The 22,895-nt window shown below is 44.1% G+C and overlaps 1 protein-coding gene across 1 annotated transcript in view; it reads left to right on the top strand.

The window, feature by feature from the left end:
* The window catches only part of TRIO (trio Rho guanine nucleotide exchange factor), a 905,131-nt gene that overhangs the window by 283,336 nt on the left and 598,900 nt on the right, over window positions 1-22,895 (top strand). Inside the window, 2 exon segments of the mRNA XM_030209962.1 lie at window positions 19,934-20,126; window positions 22,244-22,756. Of these exon segments, the coding sequence (XP_030065822.1) occupies window positions 19,934-20,126; window positions 22,244-22,756 (706 nt within the window).

Here is a 22,895-nt window from a genome sequence, read left to right on the forward strand (position 1 = left end):
GCTTGGTCTTTGACATCCTGATGGAGGGTGAGGAGTTTGTAAATATTGACCCAGTGGTGATTAAATATATTTAGAATATAGTGTTTAAATTGTAGAAGCTACATAATTTTAGATATTTTTAGTATAATTGTGCTCTTAGATGAATGTGTTAGGTCTTTCCTATTATTTTTATGGAGTTCTTTTCTTATATTGATTTTAAGCATTTAGGTTTGATTTCTGCCTTGGCCATTACTGTTTGAAGACTTGCCCAGTTAAGGGCATGAGGGTTTGTAGGAGACATACATACTAAACTAGCAGATGATCCTTTGTACAGTTTACAGCCTTTTTAGGGGGAAGGTCAAAGAAATGTTGATATCAGACTTGCACCACCCTTCAACATCAATCCACTCTAGTCTCAGAGCTCACGTTATCCTCTAGAGGAGTTATCTACCAAATATAGAAGTTTTTCCTTCAGGAAAAGAAATTTCTTCTTTAGCCTGTGCAGCGGATGAATCTAGAAACTGGTGGGTTGTATTCGCTTACCAGCAGGTGGAGATAGAGAACTGAAGTGATATCTGACAGCCCCTCCATCAGTTAGTATATCTCTATCTCCAGCAAGTGGTGGACGACTTCTCGCCAGCTCCTGGATTTGGTGATTTAAAGGTACTCCTGGGCTTGTAGCCAGTTGAGTCTGGGGGTGCTTGGCCTTGGGAGCCATCTTTAGAGGCATACTTATTTTGTCGGGTCCTGCCCCACCCTGATCTCCCCCTTCTCCTAGTGATTCTCTGACTTGTTTGTGGCTGCACTGTTCCCTTCCTCACACAAAAAAGCACGTCAGCCTGCTAAATAAATAAAATAAAAAAACAAACTGCACAGCTAATTAGATTAAGCCTGCAGGAGAGTGCAGTACAGGAGCCTGATGCCTGAGTGAGTACTGGCTTTGAGGAGGTTGCTGAGCCTTTTTGAAGGCAAGCTTGCTAGCTGCTGGGAGGCTCTGCTGCTGAGCTGCACCGTGTGCTGAATGCAAATGTTTTTTTTGTTTTTTTGTTCCTTTGTTCCCTGTTGGGCGGTCTGTTCGTGAGGAAATGGCAACAGAGACTGTAAACAGACGTTTCACTGCAGGAAACATCGGAATGCAGAAGAACAGTACAGCGCTGGATGCAAGGAGGCATTAGTGGGGGATGGTGCTTCCCTCTCCTGTGTGGCGGTTTCCCACACGGGAATGTCTGACACGTGCACCATGTTGGATCTTACTGCGGTGGCAGTTTCTGCACCGCTGCAGGTTGCGTCTCCCGATTTGGCCCGTTTGACTTTAGATTCGGTGTGGAGGCGGCCAGCACTGCTACTGGGAGTCCCTCACTGCTTCTGGGGCAGTCACAGTGATGTCTGCAGAGCCTGTATCTTCTTTCTCACCCGATTTTATGCTGCTTCTGCATTGGGCCAAGAGTAGGCCAACATTACCTCAAATCTGTGGGTCCTAGATGTTATCAGAGATGGTTACAGGCTAGAATTTGGGTCCCTCATCAGAGATTCTTTCTTGGAGCCCTGGTGTGCTACAGCCACCAAAAGTGTGGCGATCGAGGCCACATTGCAGGACCTATTAGCCATTGGGGCGATGATTTGGGTCCCCCCTCTTGAGGTGCACACAGGACAGTACTCTATTTCGTGTTGCCCGAAAAGGGGAGGCTCCTTCTGGCCAGTTCTCGACCTCAGGAAGGTGAATCGGTTTTTAAAGATTCAACACATACGCCTGGAAATGCTGTGGTCAGTCATAGCGGCGATGCAGCCAAAGGAATTTCTGACAGCTCTGGACCTCAAGGACGCTTACTTACATATCCCAATGTGGCTGCCACATCAGTGGTTTCTTCGGTTTGCTGTGCTGGGGCACCATTTTCAGTTTTCAGGCACTGCCTTTTGTCCTTGCCATGGCCCCCCAGCATCTTTTACAGAGTCTTCGTGGTGGTGATGGAATTTCTGCTGAAGGAAGGGATGATTGGTTGATCCGGGCATTGTCAAAGCAGGAGAGTCACCTGGCCACCGAATGGCTGGTGGCAGTCTTGTAGTCCCTGGGTTGGGTGAGCAACTTCTCCAAGAGTCATCTGATTCTGTCCCAGATGTTGGATTATCTCGGCATTTGATTTTACATGGCACAGGGCTGGGTTTTCTTGCCGGAGGGCATGAGGACCAAACTTCTGACGCAAGTGCGCAGTCTGTTTAGTTGCCGAGCCATTGAGGTGGTGCCATGGGTGAGGGTGCACATGCATCCTCTGCAACACTCGCTGCTGAGCAGGTGGTCGCTATTGTCGCAGAAATACCTTTGGCGGCTGACATGGTTAACCCAGGCGCAACTTGGGATGAAGTGGTGGCTTTGAGCCTCCCACTTGCAGCGGGGAATACCTTTTAGCCTCTCCGCAGTGAGTGGTGGTGGTTACAGGTGCCATCCTGGCTGGCTGGAGAGCCCATTGCCTCCACTGCTATGCTCAGGGGTGCTGGACGGCAGTGGAGACATCGTTGCCCATGAGTCGTCTGGAATTGAGAGCTGTGGTGAACGCCTTGCGGGCCTTTCAGGAGTTGCTGCAAGGCAGAACGCAAAGTCTGTCTCTGGCCTATGAGGTGCGCCGACTCGTGGAGTGGGCGGAGACCCACATGCAGTGTCTGTCGGCGAACTTTCTCAGCAGTCATCTCCTAGTCTACTACTACTACTTATCATTTCTATAGTTCTACTAGACATACGCAGCGCTGTACACTTGAACATGAAGAGACAGTCCCTGCTCGACAGAGTTTACAATCTAATTAGGACAGACAAACAGGACAAACAAGAGATAAGGGAATATAGACCTAGCAGAATGGGAGCTGTCAGGTGTTTCTCCAGCTTTGTCAGAGGTGGAGAACTCTGGAGATCGACGACACGGGAGAATGCCAAAGTGTTCCTGTTCATCAGAAGAAGACAACTCGAGTCCGCAGGCTTTGATGCCCTGCTGCAGCCATGGCCGTAGTCGACGATGCTCTATGCCTTCTTTCTGTGGCCCTTAATCAACCGGTTTCTGCACAGATTCGGGTGCCACCTGGGTCTGATCGTGCTGGTAGCTCCAAATTGCCCGCAGTGCTCTTGGTATGCGGATTAGTTGGACTGCTGGTGGCGCCTCCGTTTCGGCTACCAGTGTCACTGGATCTTCTCAATCAGGGTTGGGTGTTGATGCAGGATCCCTCCTGCTTTGGTCTTATGGCCTGGCTCTTGAGAGGTCTAGGTTGAGAGAGAAGGGTTATTTGGATGCAGTGATTGCTATTTTAATTCAGGCTCGAAGCGGTCCACGATGACAGTGTATGCTCAGGTGTGGCAGACCTTTGTGGTGTGGTGCACGCTGCATGCATGGTTGCCTTTGGTGGGTTTGGTTTCCCAGATTTTGTCCTTTCTGCAGGAGGGCCTTCAGAAGGGGTTGGCCTATAATTCCCTCCGGGTTCAGGTGGTGGCTCTTGCCTGCTGCTTGGGAGCATCTGTTGGGTCTTCCCTGGCGGCTCATCCAGATGTGGTGCAGTTTTTGCGGGGGGGGGGGGGGGGGGGGCATTTCTCCTTCAACCCCAATGTTGCTGTCTGTGCCCAGCCTGGAGCTTGAATTTGGTGCCTCGGGCGATGCAGGCAGCACTTTTTGAGCAGTTACACAGGGCATCGAATAAAATCTTACCCTGAAGACAGTGTTCTTGGTGGCGATGGTGTCGGCTTGGCTAGTCTTGGAGATTCAGGCTTTGTCGTGTCGGGATCCTTTTCTTCAGTTTTTTGAGGCTGGTGTAACCTTGCTTACTGTGCCTTCGTTTTTGCTGAAGGTCATTTCAGCTTTTCATCTTAATCAGCTTGTTTTCCTTCTTTCATTTCAGAGGGAAGATTACATGGCAGATTTTGTGACTGTTCGACTGTTGGATGTTTGGTATCTGCAGAAGTCTAATGATTTTTGACGCTTGGATTATCTTTTTGTTCTCCTTTCAGGACCCCGACGGGGCAGCTGTTCATCAAAGCCAACGATAGCTCGCTGGCTTAAGGAAGCGATTGCGTCGGCCTACATTTTGGCAGGTCAGTCTCTGCCGGTGGAGTTGCGTACCCATTCTACTCGGGCCCAGTTGACCTCTTGGGTGGAAACGGGTGTTCTTCCGCTAGATGAAACTTGAGCTTCGTTACATACTTTATCGAAGCATTACAGAGTGGATGTGGCTGCACTGTTGATGCTCGTTTTGGAGCAGCATATTGTCTTGGGGAGCGGAGGTGTCCCAGACTACTTAGGGATTGCTTTGGTACATCCCACCAGTTTCTGGATTCATCTGCTGCAGAGGCTAAGGAAGGTTAAATTGTGCCTTACCTAATGATTTTCTTTCATTTAGTAGCAGCAGATTAATCCTGTCCTGGTTTCAGCCACGTTTCTGTCATTTGGCTTAGCATGTGGCCGAGAGTTTTGTTGATAGTCTCTTTCAGGTACAGTGAAGTACAACAAAGACAAGATGACAACTAGAGAGAAGTTCAAACTATTTGGCATTTCTGTTGTGTTTCAGACTGGTGGTTTGCAGTTCTGAGTTTCTGAGGAAAGTTTCCAGTGGTTTAGGTTTTCTTTCTGTTTTGTCATGAAACATTTATTAACATAGTAAGTGATGGCAGATAAAGACCTGTACGGTCCATTCAGTTTGCCCAAGAAGATAAACTCATTTTACTTGATATGCGATGCTTGGAGGGACTGGCCGTCTAATATCACTGCCTTCTGGTCAGTTTCTCTTTCTGTACCTTCTGGTAGATGGCTACAACCCACCAGTTTCGGAATTCATCTGCCTTGACTAAAGGAAAAAAAATTATCAGGTAAGGTATAATTTTACCTTCCTCTTCATAGGCGGGTTCAACAGCCCCAGCACTGGGTATATTCCAAGCACCACTAGAGAGAAATAAAGTAGTCTAAGCAAACTTATGTAGCTCAGTCCAAATAGACTTCCTCTTTCTGACTGAAACATATGAACAGTGTCAGTTACTTTTCTAGTCCAAACTCTAACCCGCTTTTGTGTGTGTGTGGAGGGGGCGGGGGGGGGGGGGGGATGAAGGTCAGGTACACATTTTCTCAAGGAATGGGAGAAAATACAATTGGATGGTCAGCATAATCAAGTTGAGTGTCTGCATTTCTCAGCTGTTCTGAGAAGGCTATTTACCTTGACTTCTCCAGGGCAAGGGCAAGCCAATACACTAGAACTTGTCCCATCTCAAGAGAAATCAAGGGCCCTGTTCCATATACTTTCTCATCCTGAAAACTTGAGGAGGGGTGTACTCCACCTTAATTATTGGGGCCTCTCCCTCTTTCTAGCAAAAGAAATTTTTGAAATGGATTCCCTGCACACCATATTTCCCTGCTCAACCAAAAGGGACTGTCCATCTTCACGAAATCTCAAAGGTGCTTTTTCTCTTATCAAGTTAAAGAAAATACCTTAATTAGCAGTACAAAGTTATTTGCTCCTAGGGTTTTTGCTAGATGCTGCAAAGTCGTGGCACCTTGCTTTTCTTTATCTGGCTAATTGGCTTCTAGCAATTCCAACTCAAGATCTGAGAGTTCTGGTTGAGAAACCAGCCAGTCCATAATAACGTTTGATAAATCCAACCTTCAACCCTTCTTTGGAGTGCTTTTTAGACATCAAGCATTCACTTTTCTTTCTTGAGACAGACCACAGTGTTTTATTGAGCCTGTTCAAATGGTTCAACCAGAATCTATTTAGAAATGCTGAACAATATGGCACTTAATATATGTAGTAACTGTTGCTTTCTCTCAAATGAGACCTTCAATAGGACCTTGGTTATGGGATCACTTTCCAGTGCTTATCCTGCAAGGTCTTTGCTTCTGCACCAAACTAAAGTGTGTTGTAGGGTTGGATTACTGAATCCAGCCTGCTCAATGGATTCTGTTTACACCTGTGTAGCATCATTGTGTAGTCATCACAGATTCTTCCAATATTGGGTGAAGAGCTTGTTTTAGCCATTGACGTATACAGAGCATCTGGTCAAGGGCTGAGAGATCTTCCATAGATACTCTCTGCACCGTAAGGCTATATTTTACACTATTCCGCTATTTGCCACCAGAATATCTGATTCACCACTACCAGATAAAATCAGCAGTGTTTTATATCAACAAGGAAGGATGGGATCCCCTGTTCTATGTTCAGAAGCAGCCTATTAACCAGTGGATAGTACAGGGTCCTTTCAAATGTTTGCTAGATCCAGGAGTGTTACAATCCATCTCTGACAATTGGGGGGGGGGGGGGGGGGGGGGGACTGTACAAATACTTGGTCACCAGCAGTAAGGGCCACATTTCAGATTTGCTGCTTAAAGAACAGTCTCCAAGTCACCTTGCACAAGAGGTATTAGCCATAGATTTGGTTGTTTTTTTTCTCTGTGCATCTCCTTTCATACTCGCATAGCCAGAACGCTACAGAAACTTCAAAGACTGGGTACAGTCATTCCTATAGCACCACACTAGTTGTGAAAAACCTCCCTGATTTCTCCTGTTTCAGAGGCTATCTTTTAAGTCTCCACGCAGACTTTGAGTATTTCCAGCCTCAATAATACAGAACTGGGGTTCTGTCTTGCATCCCAATCTCAAATTACTGGCTTTGATGGCATAGAAATAGAGCAATGCCTATTGGTGTCCTTTGGACTGCCACCTCCAATTCAAGCTGTTCTGGTGGCATCAAGAAAACCTTTCATAAGATCTCCTTCTTTGAAATAGAGGTTTTCCATCTGGTGGTGTTTACAAAGCAAATACCCTTCTCAGTGTCTGTCCAATATCATAGTGAAATATCTATACCATTAGTTGGGTCTTTAGACATTCTTTGTCAGAGTACACCTTAGCAGTTCATCTGCCTGTCATGCCTTGATAGTCCGAGGTCATGCTTCTTGGTGTCCAGTTGTCTCCAGATTCACAAGGCCATCTTCATATAGAAACACATCTAATCTGTCCATTTGTATAATCTACTATCTCGTCCCACCCCTAAGAGTTTCCGCATGCCTGTCCCATGCTTTCTTGAATTCAGATTCAGCCCTCGTCTTCACTACCTTCACTGGGAGGTCATTCCACATATTGCCACCCTTTCTGTATAGAAGTATTTTCTTAAATTACTTCTGAGTCTGTCCCCGTTTAACTTCATTTTATGCTCTCTCGTTCCAGATCTTCCTTTCAGTTGGAAGAGACCTTTCTCCTGTGCGTTTGAATGTTTGTATCATATCTCCCCTCTCTCATCTTTCTTCCAAAGTATATGTGTGTGTATGTGTGTGTGTGTATATATATGTATTGTTGTGAATTGAGGGGTCCCGAGCCCCCCAAGAAGGCTGGAGTCAGATTCACAACAGTATATGTACATATAGATATAGATATATATATAGATATATATAATATTGAGGTTTATGATCTTGATCGTCCTCCTGGTGTAGAGTGTGTGATTGAACCTAGCCAATAAAAGCTTTGGTTTAGGTAGATGATTCAAAGACACCTGTCCAACACAGATATGGAGGGAATATTGGATTACATAGGGAAAAAATACAAATAACAAAAGGGGCCAAGGTTGAAGCTGTGGGACTGTGACAAGTTCACAAAATGTAAAACATAGTGACTCCCTAATTTGCGCCTTCCTGGAATGCATTAAATTAAAATATTATTGGACTGAAGCATTGTTCACTCTGAAAGAGGTAGTTATAATGCAAGTGAACTGGACATATTGGCTGCTTCTATTAAGTGATGTTGAAATATTAAAACAGAAGGTGCAGAAAGTCCTTTAAGATCAGAAAAAGTGATTAATTTTAGATAAAAAGGCATACCATTGGTACGGAGCTGGAAACAACTCGTGCATGAAATGGCTGTTTCTGAGTTGCAAGCCAATACAAGTGAGCAACTAACAATCAAAGTAACTGTGGCAAGGTTATATAAAGAAATTCCCTAAGGTCAGGATTCTCAGAGGTACTGTTTACACAACTGATGGATACAAGTGTGATTGTTAGGCTGAAGCAAGGGAGAATGATTCCAGAGTGCCGCTTTCTGAAGAGGGATAAAATATAATGTGAGGAAAAAGAGTCCCTGTCTAAGAAATCATGGTTATGACAGCTTATTCTGCAATTGTTGGTACTTGGATTGTGATGGATTTTCATATAAACCATTCAGAATCTTCAGTTCTATGGGACTGGGATATTGTCAAGAGGTTTTGTGTGAGAGCAAATTACATGTAAGTTACTTTTCCTGGTACCAGTTGTCTCAGATGGAAAAATTAGTGAGCTTGGTGCATTAGTCATTTGCAAACTGTACAATTTTGGCAGATTAAGGCAGCATTAAGGACACATTCTATACTGCATATAAATGAGTAGAGAGTTTTGCCTGTATTCCATCCTAAGCTTCATAATCGAGAGAAATGTTTTCATGCTCTGAACTGTAAACAAGCGCTTGCTTATTAAGTAAAGATCAGAGTGCATCAGTCTATGTAGCTGTTCTTCTCCTTTGACTTCAGCTGTCTGGGTGATCCACTGGCAAAAGGTTCATTAGCAAATTGACTACTGCAGTGGTTACCAAACCTGGTTCTGGAGGCTTTCAGCCAGTGAGAGCTCAGGAGAGGGACCTAGGGGTAATAGTGTCTGAAGGTCTCAAGGTGACAAAACAGTTCGACAAGGCGGTGGCTGTGGCCAGAAGGATGCTAGGCTGCTTACGGAAGGGTATAACGAGCAGAAGAAAAGGAGGTGTTGATGCCCCTGTACGTTGGTGAGGCCCCACTGGAGTATTTGTGTTCAGTTTTGGAGACCTTATCTCGCTAAGGATGTAAAGACTTGAAGCGGTTCAGAGAAAAGCGACTAAAATGGTAGGGGGTTTACGTAGCAAGACGTAAGTGGAGAGACTTACTGACCTAAAAATGTATACCCTGGAGGAAAGGAGAAACGGGGGTGATAAGATACAGGCGTTCAAATATTTGAAAGGCATTAATCCACAAACAAACCTTTTCCGGAGATGGGAATATGGTAGAACCAGAGACCGTGATTGAGGCTGCCTAGATTTGAATGGACCGGAGTGGAGCTATTCAGGGGCTTTGACATCAACTTCAGAAATTTTAGAACAAGGCCAATGCCAGGCAGACTTCTATGGTCTATGCCCTAAAAATGGCAAGGCTAAATCAAGATAATGTATACATATGATGTATCACTTCATACCATACGCAATGAGTTTATCTTATTGGGCAAACTGGATGGAAGATACAGGTCTTTATCTGCTGTCATCTATTTTCAGGTTATCCACAATGAATATTCATGAGAGATCTTGATATGCAGAGAAGGGAATGCATGCAAATCTCTCATGAATATTCATTGTGGATAACCTGAAAATAGATGATAGCAGATAAAGACCTGTATCTTCCATCCAGTTTGCCCAATAAGATAAACTCCAGGTTTGGGAGCCACTGCACTAGTGTCATGTACACATTCCTATTCTGTTAGGGGAATACCAGCATGACCCTAACAAATGTATAGGTCATCAGATCAGAGCCACTGCATCTCTAGAGAGCAGCTGCAAAGCAGCTACTTGGTCCTCACACCTTATTTTTGCTTCATTTTTTTGCTTGGACCAGCCTATAATCAGGGACAGTGCTGTTGGTTAAGGAGTATTGAACATATGATATGATCTATTCAGTTCTAGCATCAGCTTTCTAGTGGGCTGCTGCTCTGCAGTGTAGCAATTCTTAGGTGGTGGAGCAGCCCTGAGCTTGTGTAGTTGAGCCAGTCCTGCTGGCTTACGACAGACAGCAGAGTTAATCAGGCAAATAGTCCCACCCATCTCCCTGAGTTTATTTATTTTAAAAAAATGTATTTCCCAGTTCTAGGTGGATAGTTGATAGTACGCTTTAAACTGAAGGTATTGCTATATATGCTGTGAGCTCTGTTAGTTCTGAACTCAGGAATGGCTGTATGTCCCAGCACCATCAAATGACATTGTACAGTTGTATGCCTAATCATCCTGCTGTGTAGAGAGAAATCTGTTAGAGGTAAGCAACTTTTGCTTTATCTTTTCTTTGGTATTTGAAAACAATCGATAGTTGAATTTCTCAATGTTCTTTTGACTTGACTCATTTTATGATAGAAGTATCAGGTTCATGGGTAAGTGTAGAGATGGCAGGTGCTTAGATATCCGTTTTTTGAACAATTTCATCCTCTGTGTGCGTGATACCTGCATTCCTAAGTAACTGAAAATGTGTGTCTTTGCTGAGTGACGACAAATGTTAGAAGGCCTAAAGATATCAACTTTTTTTTTTTTTTACCATGGAAAAATGTTTGTTTTTTGCTAATTTAATTTATTCATACTGTCTCTTCTTCAAGTTAATTGCTTAGTAAGTCAAGTTCTCGTGGGCCACTGCACAGTCTCAAAATACACAGCAGTCAAGGTATCTTGATCTATAATTGTGTTGTGTGAATTCCTAGTTTTTAATTCTGTGGAAGAAATTCAGTTAACCCCGATATTTTTAGTGTCTTTTGAGTCTCTCCAGTTGTGTAACTAAGTATTACATTTTCTACATGTAGATTGTTAAAAAAAAAAAAAAATCTATATCTCAGAAGTGCTTCTCAAGAACACAAGGAATGAAATTCCCCAACCCAACAGTTTCCATGGAGGATGGTTAGGGAATAGTATTTCACTGCCTTGGTTTATATGTTTTAGATGTAAGAATTTGCATCCAGTCTTATACAACATTACACTTTTATAAACGCTTTGTTTTTTGAGAGCGAGAGAGAGAAAAGAATATGTGAGGCATTAAGCTTAGTCTTGTTTAGAAAGATTACACAGTACCTTGTATTCTTGTATTGAATATTATGATATGTTCATCTGTGGGCTAATTAAAATATCAATTAATACCTCCAACAAATGCTTGTGGTTTTCATGTACCAATCAGGCAGCAGAAGCAGACATCTGCAGCTAGCTCTTCAGTTGGAGTATTTAAGTATTTTTCCTGCACATCTATGGGACCCGGTTCCTCCTGTTTCTTATTTACTGTTGCTGAGTTTATCAAGAAACTGCCATAGAACTGGATAATTTTGTGATAGGTCCTGAATGGAGTTGTGCTCCAAGGAGGGGAGGGGCAGGTAAGGAAGGAGGAAACTTGTGCATGAGCCAAACCACAAGGCTATTAGAAAAACGCTATATCTGATAATATAGTGATTATATAGTAAATCTGCAAGGGGTTTCTCACTGGACTGATGTTTCTCTGTTGCTGAATTTGTGGTATATTGGTCCCTTAATCAGCACGCAGTAATTACAACTTTATTGTAAAACTAGTGGAACCAAGCCAGTTTCGTTAAAGATGAAACTGGCCCTAGGAAGGCTCTCATCTAAGAGATTTTTCCTCTCTCCTCTGCCCTCCCCTCCATGTCCAGGGATTCCTCCCTTCCCTTCCCTCCCCTCCCCTCTGTGTCCCGCGATTCTGACCTCCCCTCCCCTCCCCTCCATGTGCAGCGATTCTCCTCTGCCCTCCTCTCCGTGTCCAGCGATTCTGCCCTCCTCTCCGTGTCCAGCGATTCTGCCCTCCCCTCCATGTCCATTCATTCTGCCCTCCCATCCGTGTCTCGCGATTCTCCTCTACCCTGCCCTGCCATCTGTGTCCCGCGATTCTCCTCTGCCCTGCCATCTGTGTCCCGCGATTCTCCTCTGCCCTGCCCTCCATCTGTGCCCCTTGATTCTCTCCTCGCCTCCCATCCCCTCCATGTCCAGCAATTCTCCCCTCGCCTCCCATCCCCTCCATGTCCAGCAATTCTCCCCTCGCCTCCCATCCCCTCCATGTCCAGCGATTCTCCCCTCGCCTCCATGTCCAGCGATTCTCCCCTCCCCTCCATGTCCAGCGATTGTCCTGTGCCCTGCCCTCCCCTCCGTGTCCCGCGATTCTTTCCTCTCTCACCATCCCATCCATGTCCATCGATTTGCCTCTCCGTGTCTCGCGATTCTTTCCTCTCTTACCATCCCATCCATGTCCATCGATTCGCCTCTGCCCTCCCGTCACCTCGATGTCCCGAGATTCTGACCTCCCCCTTCAGCATTCCGTTGCCTTCACTTGCTTGCGTTCGTGATATCCTGACATCAGCTTGCCTCCAGTGTTCCCTTCTCTCTCACTGTTCTGCCCTCTGACGTCATTTCATCTTTATGCGAGGGCGGGACAGTGAGAGAGAATGGAACGCTGGAGGCTTGCTGACGTCAGGATGTTACGAACCCAGCCAGCCAGCTGTAGAACGTTGACGGTACAAATTATTATATAGGATGTTTAACTCTAGTGACTTGTGCAGCTGTTTACTTCCAATATAATACAGCTTTTTGTTTGTGTGTATGCATTACATTGACTTGAAATGTAGTGAGAATTGCTGGGCACAAAAATCAGCATTAAACTAGAAATAAACTGCTGCAGTAATCTTAGTTTAGTTATGTAAATATATATCAATGAACTGCATTTATAATTACTTTCAGTGCAGGGACTGATGCAGAAAGCATGTGCAGATGGGCACGATTACTGCGAGGTGTACATACACAAAGGGCACAGAATGCAGAGAGTGGTGTAGTGCAGGAGTCAGTTTTTTTGCGGTACACATGACCGCACAGTATATTTAAGTGCATGGAAAGGAGACTTTTAGGTATGCCACATTGCACAGAAGTAACCGAAAATTCAATGTCAGGTCAAAGTTAGTCGAGATGATTTTATGCCAGTTCTTGGGATTACTGCCTGTTTTTTTTTTTTTTTTGCAAACATAGTAAGTACCTGCAACTTTAAAGGCAGAGTGGAAGTATCTGTTGTGTGTAGAGGTAACAGTGACTTCATGGTGTGCTTGTCCAAAGAAAACAAACCTACCAGCACTCATCTACACATGCTCTTTGTATAAATATTAATCATGAAAAATTTGTGCAAGAAAGTTTTATGGGGGTCTAATCTTTGTGCAGAATAACACACAGATGTACTGGCATTTTCAGTTTCTTCAGAGATGTGCCCCGTGAAACTAACCTTACCGCAGAACTTTTGTGCATGTTTGTCCAGCAGACTTTCTTTGATTAACATGCAAATTCTGTGTGGTTTGATTTTTGCATCTCATTAGCCTACTGCATCATTGTGGAATATTTTCTTGCTATTCTTATAGTGGAAGCTACTCACTGAGCTGTTGGCTTGCGGCTCTACTGCACATCGACTTTACAGCTTTTTACTATTGGTGCTGAAACATCACCTCCAGAGGTGAAGTAAGGTTTTAACTTCCTATGAACTTCAATAGATATCAGTGAAAATACCCCTCCCCCCACAAAAAAAAATCATTTAGCATGCTCCCAGGTCTCAGAGCACCCTTCGTCCAGGCATCTTGACACAGGGAGGCCCTCAGAACCTCTAACTACCTACCCCCTTTCCCCAAAATGGGTCAGAAATATTTAACTGGTCTTGGAAGTGGTTTTACTCCAACCTTTTCGGTAACCCACTATCTTGTAAAATGTTTGCAGTTCAGTTAATGTCAATGATTTGTCCATTCCATGTTGTCCCGCAGATCAATTCAGAGGTGTGTGGTTATGCCCATCTACTGGCAGATGGAGATAAAATGCCAGAGCTCTGCAATATAGCCCCCTGTATAGCAGCCTCACTCCCAGTATTCTCTCTATCTCGGCAGATGGATGGACATCCCTGTGCAGCTCTCTGGTGCTGGTTCCTGGCCTGTCCCACAGGCTTAGTTGAGCTTGGGTGTTGAGCAGTGCCTTTTTTTGGGCTTTGGAGTACACCTGGTGGTTCCAAGTCCCTCCTGCCACTCCTTCTGCTCTGGGGTTATTTTCAAGGTTTCTCTCTGGCCTCTAAAAAACAAAAAAATAACAACAAAAAAACCCCAACAAAACAACAACAAAAAACAAAGACAAAAACTCAGAGCTCCATTGCTCTGTTCCCTTAAAGAAATGATTAGTGCTGCTGCTGGCATTCCTTGGGAATGTTTTTGTATAGCACCATTCTTCATTCACAGTGCCTTTGCCAACAAGTTCATCTGGGACAACTGTAAATGTGGTCTTTTGTTTACTGCATGTTACCCCATTGGAAACCAGGAAGCACAGCTTCTAGTGTGGGAACTGGTGGGCCGCATCAGGGGTGTGTGTTCGTCTTGTGCTTGTGTCTCTCCATCCAGCCCCCTGTCACCTGAACTTTTCTCACAGACCATTTCCACTATGCCAGAGAGCCCAACGGCTGAAAATTTGATGTGCTGTGCGGTACCTCAAGATGTGCGTGTTGGCAGCTGCCATTTTTGAGGTGCCAGTGCGTTCCTGTCCTGCCGATCTGTTAACGGGTCCCTCTCAATCATCATTAAGGCCTTGATAGTGCTCTTCCCCTGAGCCAATCACTCAGATGCTACTTCTCACCCTATGATGTCTGATACAAAAAAGCTACCCACAACCTTTCACATTCTTGCGGCCATGCGGGTACTGATTTCTGCACAGTGGGACACTCCAGATCTGGGCTTGAGGGTGACCAGAGCTATGTCTCAGCTGTATCCTTTTCCATCTGAGGAATTGGACTCCTTGCAGCCACCCAAGGTGGACTTGCAGATTGCTACATTGCCTGTGACAAGGGGGGGGGGGCTGCCTCAAGGATGTTCAGGATTGTAAAGTTGAATCCTCTCTTTGCTGTCCTTGGAGTCTGGGTTAACTTGTTTGGTTGACTCCTTAGAGCCTCAGTTAAGCAAATATCCTTGGCGGTCACTTCTAGGTGCTGGCTTTAGCATTGGCATTGGGCTGCAGACACGGCCTCCAAATCAAGGCTTGCACAACTGCCCTTTTGGGTTTGGCTGCTCTTTGGCAAAGGTTTGGATAAGATTGTTAAAGATCTTAGTGAGTCTAATGGCCAGCAATCGCCAGAGGACAAGTCTAAAGCCTCATTATGTGCGTCTCCATTAAGTGTGCGTTTTTGAGAGTCTTGCTGCTATAGGCCATAGAAATCTGGATCCTTCTAGAGGCCACACTTTCCATTAGAAGCAGCAGTACTTTTGGGGGGACAGGCGTCCCTCGGCTTCCTTTTCCCGCTCTGCAACTGCCTCCTGGGCTAACCAATGATGAGTTACTGGCCCATTCCTTGAAGCTTTACAGCTGAGGATGACTCTCATTTTATGTTGAGAATTGGCCAGAATAACTTCAGACCAGTGGGTCCTGGAGGTGATCAAAGAAGACTGCAAATTGGAGTTTACTCATCATCTTGTGAATTGTTTTCTGAAATCGGTGGTCCACTGCATGATTCAAGATCTCATTTGCTTGGGTGCTATGCAAGCTGTGCTTCAGTCGAACCTGTGGCTGGGAAGATATTCCATTTATTTCATAGTTCCCAAAAAGAGTGAGAACTGTTCCAATCTCAAGTGGGTCAACTGGGCACTTGTGGTGCGGCATTTCAGAATGTGGAGACCTTGAGGTCTGTCATCGCGTCAGTTTGGCCTGAAGAATTTCTCACCTTTCTAGAGGCATTTCCTGTTTGGTTGCAGCAGTAGCCTTTGATGCTCAAATTATATACAGTGTTCAACTAAAGTTGAAGACTATTAACATAGAGCTAGTCTTATCTGTAGACTTATTTTTTTCTAAGTGAAAACTACAGACTCCTAATGCAGGCCCTGTTACCAAAACATGGTCTGTGTTTTGTCGGATGGCTGGAGACCTTTAATTGACAGTTTAACAATCTCGTCGACTTTGTTGCCTTTTTTCTTTTTTGCTTGCTGGCCTTGTGCAAAGTGTGAACTCTTGTTCTTTTGCCTTGCTAGACTCGCACAAATACATCCAAGTCAGCAAACGTTTCTCAGATTTGTAATGGGAAATCACCATTGCCAATTCCACGTTCTGTCCTTTTGGTCTTCTGTCCTTTAGTCTTCTGTCAGCCTTGCCAGTGTTCACAATGTCTAGCCATAGTGACTTTGCATCTGCACAGGCTAGGAGTTGGCATGTTTCTCTATCTGGTTGATTGACTGATGATGAGCACGTCTTGGGAAGGAGCCCAGTAATGCATGGGCATAATTATCCCAGTTCTGGAGTCACTAGGATTCATTGTAGATTTAACAAAGACCTTAATTTTGCCCATTTTTGCTAGACACAACTTGGGCAAAAAGCCTTTCTCACACAGAGTACAACCACCCTGATGGTCCAGTGATAGAAATGAGTCTGCAGACATCACATGGATCATGTGGAGGATGTGGGGCCACATGGCTTAAACAGTGCACGTAACTCCCATGATAAGTTGCAGAAAGAGAAACCCAGCGGCCCTTGAGCACCGGTGGACCACTCAAAAGGTGTGTCACTAGGCTTCTACAAGACTTTCTTTTTGGTAAGGAGATCATTACGTCTGGTGAAAGGAAATCCCTTGCACACTGCTCCAGTGCAGATTGTCTTCACCACAAATGCACCTAAACTGGGAAGGGGGGAGCCCATGTAGATGGGTGTAAAACTCCCTCTCCAAGAGAAATTTACCTAATTTTCTCGATTTAAGTACCATATGAAACACTCTGAACACTTTCAGAGATTGGATGGCCAACAAAATAGTCCTATTCTAAACAGACAATGTTGCCTTGCATTATATCAACAAGTAGGAAGGCGTGGTATTGCACATCCTGTGTAGGGAAACTGTCAGAATGTGTAATTGGGTTATCTCTCATGGGATGTCACTCAGAGCCACCTATCTGGCAGGGAAAAAAATCTTGGATGCACAGAGTTAGGTACTCCAAGCGCATGAGTGATCTTTTGAATTGGAAGTAGCTTAGATCATCTTTCATCAGTGGGGCACACCCGTGACAGATCTCTTTGCCTCTGTCCAGAGCAAGAATTTACTTCAGTTCTGCTCCAGAAAAGGACACAGGGCAAACTAGGGCAACTTCATCCTAGATTGGGTGGAGGGCCTTCTGCTGACATATCCTCTGATTTCCTCCCCCACCTTAATAGTAAAGACTGTGCTGAAACTCAGTATAAGGGAGACTGATTATCAGTCCTCTGGACTAGTCAAGGAATTATCTAAGTGTGTCATCAAATTGGGGTATTCCCCAGTGTTAATTGTGCAGGCTCAGGGTGTGCTGTTACATCCCAGCATCCTCTCCCTTTTTCTCAATTTGAATACTGGTCATTCTGGCTTCTGAGAGAAGCTCTTCTAGAAGATCTTACTGTTTCAAGTGGAAGAGGTTTGTCTGGTGTGCTGGAAAGATCCTAGACTGTTCAAACAAAATACTGCTTAAGTACCTTCTACATCTGTCTGAGTCAGGTGTGATGATCAACTTCATTAAGGTTCACCTTAGTGCAGTTGACACATTACAACCCACATGGAAGGTAAACCTATATTTGTGCAACCTCTAGTTGATCGCTTTATGTGGGACTTTCCTCCTATTAATCCATGTGCAGTGTCTTGGGACCTCAATGTTCTAACCCAGCTGCTGAAAGCTCCATTTGAACACTAGACATTTATCTTCTGAATTACTTGATTTGGAAAGTCTTAGTTTTAGTGGTGGTAACTTGCTCTGGGTTCTACTGACCACCCTATAAGAAATTTTCAGCACTAGTGTGGTTCTGCACATCCGTCCAAAGTTTCTTCCTAAGGTGGTTGAGGATTTTAACCTTGATAGTCATCTCAGTTTTTTCCCCTCTTGCCTTATGCCTACAAAGATAAAAGTGCTTTGCATGCTTAGTCCACTCCTTAGAAAGTCTGCCCAGATTTGTATTTCTTTTGGTAGCAGCAGCAGCCTCAAGCTTACTGGGGTCAAACACTCTATGTAGTTAGATGGCAGATTACATTTCATTCACTTTGTCCAGGTAGGCTTGGCTCTTGAGGGTCATGTCAAGGCTTTTGGAGGGTAATTTTATAAGGAGGTGTGTACTTTTTAACTAGAAATGTACACACCCACTTTGAGGTATTAGATAGAACAAGTCCAATTATATGGACTGCTTGGATTGGGTCAGTCCGGATTTCCAGGTTTTCTGGATTCTCAGGCAGTACTTTTAAAATTCAAATTTAAGCAAGAATAAAGAGATGAACGGGCAAAGTTTGTTGCTTTATTGATTAATATTATATCTTATTATATCATTATATCTTATCTGTTTTATTTTGTGTTATATAAATAATTCTACTGACCTATCTACCTAATTTCTTACACAGTAATATGTTAAATTAGACCATACCTCTTACTCTGTTTATGATTATACCTTTTGCAACATAGCGTAAGCCACATTGAGCCTGCGAATAGGTGGGAAAATGTGGGGTACAAATGCAGCAAATAAATAAATACAGAAAACATGGAGAACATACTGTAAAAGCACAAAAAATACAGTTTATAGTATTCTCTCTTTTCCATACTGTGTGTCTCTCGCCTCCCCCTTCTCCCCGCACAGTCCTGCATGTCTCCCTCTGCTACTGGCCCTGCCCGCAGCTCTCTCTCTCACTCCCTAGTGTACAATACCTTTTCAGAAGTCTTCTGTGCTGCAGCGCCAGCCTTACAGGTGCTTCTGGCCTTCCCCCTCTGATCCATCCTACCCCGTCTGATGCAACTTCCTATTTTTGGAAGGGCGGGACAAGTCAGAAGGAAAGGCCCGGTCAGGCTGGCAGTGCAACACAGAAGACTTCAGAAAAGGTATTTTATACTGGGGAAAGAGAGAGCTGTGGGCAGGGCTGGTAGAGGAGGGAGAGACGTTGGACCTTATATTTGGGGGGGGGGGGGAGGGAGGAGGGTAGTCTGGATTCTCGGGTAGTCCAGATACTGCAATTTTTAGGGGTCCAGATTTTTGGACTTCTGCTGTATTCATTTATGTGCGAATGTGTCCAAATGTACACACATAAACAACTTCTTACACCAACAGGTGCAAAAGTATGTGCTTCAAAATGATGGTTCATACTTTACTGGTTGGACATGCACAAGAGTGGGGTTTGGGTGGAGCATGGACAGAGATTGCAAGGTACTTAGGTCAGTTATAAAATACTATAATTTTTCATATGTACTTGACAGATGTTGACATGGACATTTAAACCTGCTTTAGCTAAGTCTGCCTTTTATGCTAGTATTTTATAAAGACAGTTAGGTGCCTATTTGCCTTATATAATAGGTTTCACATAGGTGCCTTAAATGGTGATTTAGCTAGGGTTCCCCATTACAGAATTACCTTCATAATGTCTGAGCCATGGCTATGTTGGTAGCCCATTGAGATCAGCCTCCAAGGAGATTTGCAGAGCTTCTACACGTATTTCAGTCCATACATTCCTATCTTGCTGCTGTTTGGAATGGTACTTCTGACATAACAGCAGATTTGGCAAGTTGGTACTCTAGACTCTCTCTTTGGGGTTAGAATCCTCTGGTCCATTTTACTTCATTTCCATGCTACCTTCCACCCCCCCCCCCCCCCCCCCCCCCGCCCCAAAAAAAAAAAAAAAAAAAATATATATATATAAGGCCTGCTCCATCAAAATTCTTTGGTGTCTGCCTTCCTGTTGTGGGGCAGAGAGAGCATGAAACGAGCAAAGCCGACAGGTGCGCGGCCCCCCCCCCCCCCCCCCGCCCCCCCCCCAAGCAGGTAAAAATGCACCCGGGGTGGGGGGGCACATTGGCGATCCGCCCCGGGTGGCAGCCACCCTAGGAACGCCTCTGAGCTTCTGTACACACGCTCTTGGATGATGTCACTGATATGTGAAGCCTTATCCTGCTGTCTGTGGAGAACACCTGCTATAGATGACTAATTTGCAATTCTTCATCTACATTAATCTGCTTTCCTCCCATTATATAGTAAAATCACCATTTCATAGTGATAAGTTTATTCATTAGGGGGTTATGGCATTGAAAGCCATGTGCATTGCTACAGGGGCTTTTTAATTTAGGGGGGGAAAAAAAAAACCTTTTTAAAAGTGATAGTCAGTGGTATGAGTGTAATGAATCTTCGTTGAACTTTAACCTTATTCTCTCCTTCCTTTTCCCTGCAGTGAAGACGTTTGTAAACGAGGATTCACAGTGATTGTAGACATGCGTGGATCTAAGTGGGACTCCATTAAACCTTTGTTGAAGATTTTACAAGAATCCTTTCCCTGCTGTATTCATGTTGCACTGATTATTAAGCCAGACAATTTTTGGCAGAAACAAAGAACTAACTTTGGCAGCTCTAAGTTTGAATTTGAGGTAATTTGCCTAATAGCAGCCATCTGTTTTGCATTAATTTAAAGTAAGCAACTGCATTTTTCTCATCAAAAGTTAGTATACCATAAGGAGTCTTTCCTATTGTGTGTGTGTGTATGTGTGTAAAAACTGCTTGGCATAGCACTTGTATTAAGTTTCTGGTAACAGTATTTCTACAGGTTATGCCACGTGGGTTCCATCATGGAATCACTGAGTAACACTTTAGAATACTGCAGATTGTAGAAAGGGTAGATTTGCTAGCACTGTGTCTGGTTCCACTCATCTTGTTGGTTAAAGAAGTGCTAGGTTGAGGGAGAAGTCAAGAAAGTTGTAGGATAATGTTGCCTTGCTATATGGGTGTGCTGTCTACTTAACCTGTGTAGATGGCTTTTGTACAGAAGCTTGCATGCCGGCTTGGTTAATGAAGTGGGCGCAGTAGACAGCACTGATGGCTGCTTGCTGATGAGTTTCTTCAGCCGCATGAGGTGGGGTTAACCAAAGCTGGTAAATCAGATTAAGAGACAACAGGACCAGAGGAACTGGGGCGGTTAAAGATTATTTTGATCTCTTTATGTAAGTTTATGTTCCTGTGTGTTCTGTCCTTAAAATGTATGTAGCTGATTTTTAATCAACCTTTTTTTTTTTCCTTTTAGTGGAAAAAGGCAGTCAAAGCTTTAGTGTTTCAGAGTGATGAGGGGAATGATAAAATGCTACATTTAAATATTTTTCCATCATTTACTTTTGTGGGAATTCTGTGCACAACATTTTAAAATGTTGCATTTTTAATTAAAATAATACAACATAACCATGGTCTGAGTAGACAGAATAAGTCCTTAGTTGCAAAATGTTAAAATTTTGGGTGCAGATTTTCCCCAGGAATTCAATAATAGTGCATGATAGCTTAGGACCTCTGCCTTTTGAGGATTTTTATTTCAGCAATCCATCGAATCCACCAGGAGCTCTGAGCTTCAGGCAGTGCTGATTTCTTGCAGTAGCACAGTAGAATTCATAGTTAAAAATGTCAGCAGCTGGAAAAAATTGATGCTACCTGCAATTCTTCAGGCCATTCTACCTCCAGAACAGCCTCCCCTAAAACATGCTCATTTCCTCCAAATTATTTTCCTTGAAACGTCTCCTTCAGTTCCTCATCTTCCCCTCCCTTCACACACATCCACTTACCTCCCACAGTTCTTCCTACCACACCACACAACCACTTTCTCCCTGGTCCATTGGTTCCCTTACCCCCATGTCTCCCAGATCATCTCCTCTTTAACACATGCCCCCCTTATCCACTTTTGTCCTCTGTTCTTTCCCAGATCTCCTACCCCTGTCCCCTTGCACACATGTTCCATTATCTGTCCCCCCCCCCCCCCCCCGCTTCTCCCCAAATTCACTCTCATGGCATGATCATTGTCACATGTCACAGCTCTCTTTGCTTCAAATGCAGCTGGTTCTACAGCCTTCATATGGTATTAGTGGAGTGTGGTTAGCATAGTGCTTGAAATCTTGCACTGCTCTCAGTCTCGTGAAAAGAGTACAGGACTTGGGCAGTATGCTGATGGCGTTCTGGAAGAGCCACGCTGCAAGAAGGCCATGGCATCAGCTGCATTTGAACCATGATTCCACCCTTCACCTGCTAAGAGTAAATTTTGTACAGCAACAGTTAACTTCTGGGCCCTGAAGAAATTATGTGCAAATTGTGTAATTGTTTAGAACTCAATCATTCTGCCATCAATGCTATTGTTGAATGCCTTTTGGGGATTGTAGGAATAAATGAGAAATAGATAGTCTTTGTTCAAGAAAGGCAAAGAACAAAAGGTACTCTATTTATAAGATGTGTTTTATCAGTAATCCAGTGTGTTCTTGCAGTTTTGCCTGTACTGTATCTGTTCTGTATATTATTGGTAAAATTAAAGGTAATTTTTTTTAAATTTGTTTTTCTAGTTGTCTAATTGTGGTTTTTAATTCCAAAACATCCTGCTCTCCAGAAATACCTAAGTTGGGGGAGGAGGGGGGGGGGGGGGCTTATGTGTATTATTTTTCAAAATCAACTTAATTCTAGTTTAAATATATCCCAAATGCAGTAGTCACACATTTTTGCCTCTTGTTTTCTTTTGTAGACCAGTATGGTGTCTTTAGAAGGCCTTACCAAAGTAGTGGACCCATCTCAGCTAACCCCCGAGTTTGAAGGCTGCTTGGAGTACAACCATGAGGAGTGGATAGAAATCCGAGTGTCCTTTGAGGACTTCATTAGCAATGCCACTCACATGCTGAACCGGCTGGAGGAGCTGCAGGAGATACTTGCAAAGAAGGAACTGCCTCAGGACTTGGATGGTGCTCGCAGTATGATTGAGGAGCACTCCCAGCTCAAGAAGAAGGTCATCAAAGCTCCCATTGAGGACTTAGATTTGGAAGGCCAGAAGCTGTTGCAGCAGATACAGGGCAGTGAAAGCTTTCCCAAAAAGAACTCTGGGTCAGGGAACGCTGATCTGCAGAATCTTTTACCCAAAGTGTCTACCATGCTTGACAGGCTGCATTCGACCAGGCAGCATCTGCATCAGATGTGGCATGTGCGGAAATTGAAATTGGATCAGTGCTTTCAACTTAGGCTGTATGAGCAAGACGCTGAGAAGGTAAGAAAGGGGACTAGAAGGTTCAGTGTTTGCAGATAGTACAGAAAGGCAATTGAATTTTTTAGGAAATGAAGTCAGTCTTTGCATGGATTAGTGTCATTTTAAGAGATCTCAGGGTTTTTTCATTGGCTTTGTTAAT

This window comes from Microcaecilia unicolor, chromosome 1 (assembly GCF_901765095.1).
Source record: "Microcaecilia unicolor chromosome 1, aMicUni1.1, whole genome shotgun sequence".
NCBI lineage: Eukaryota > Metazoa > Chordata > Amphibia > Gymnophiona > Siphonopidae > Microcaecilia > Microcaecilia unicolor.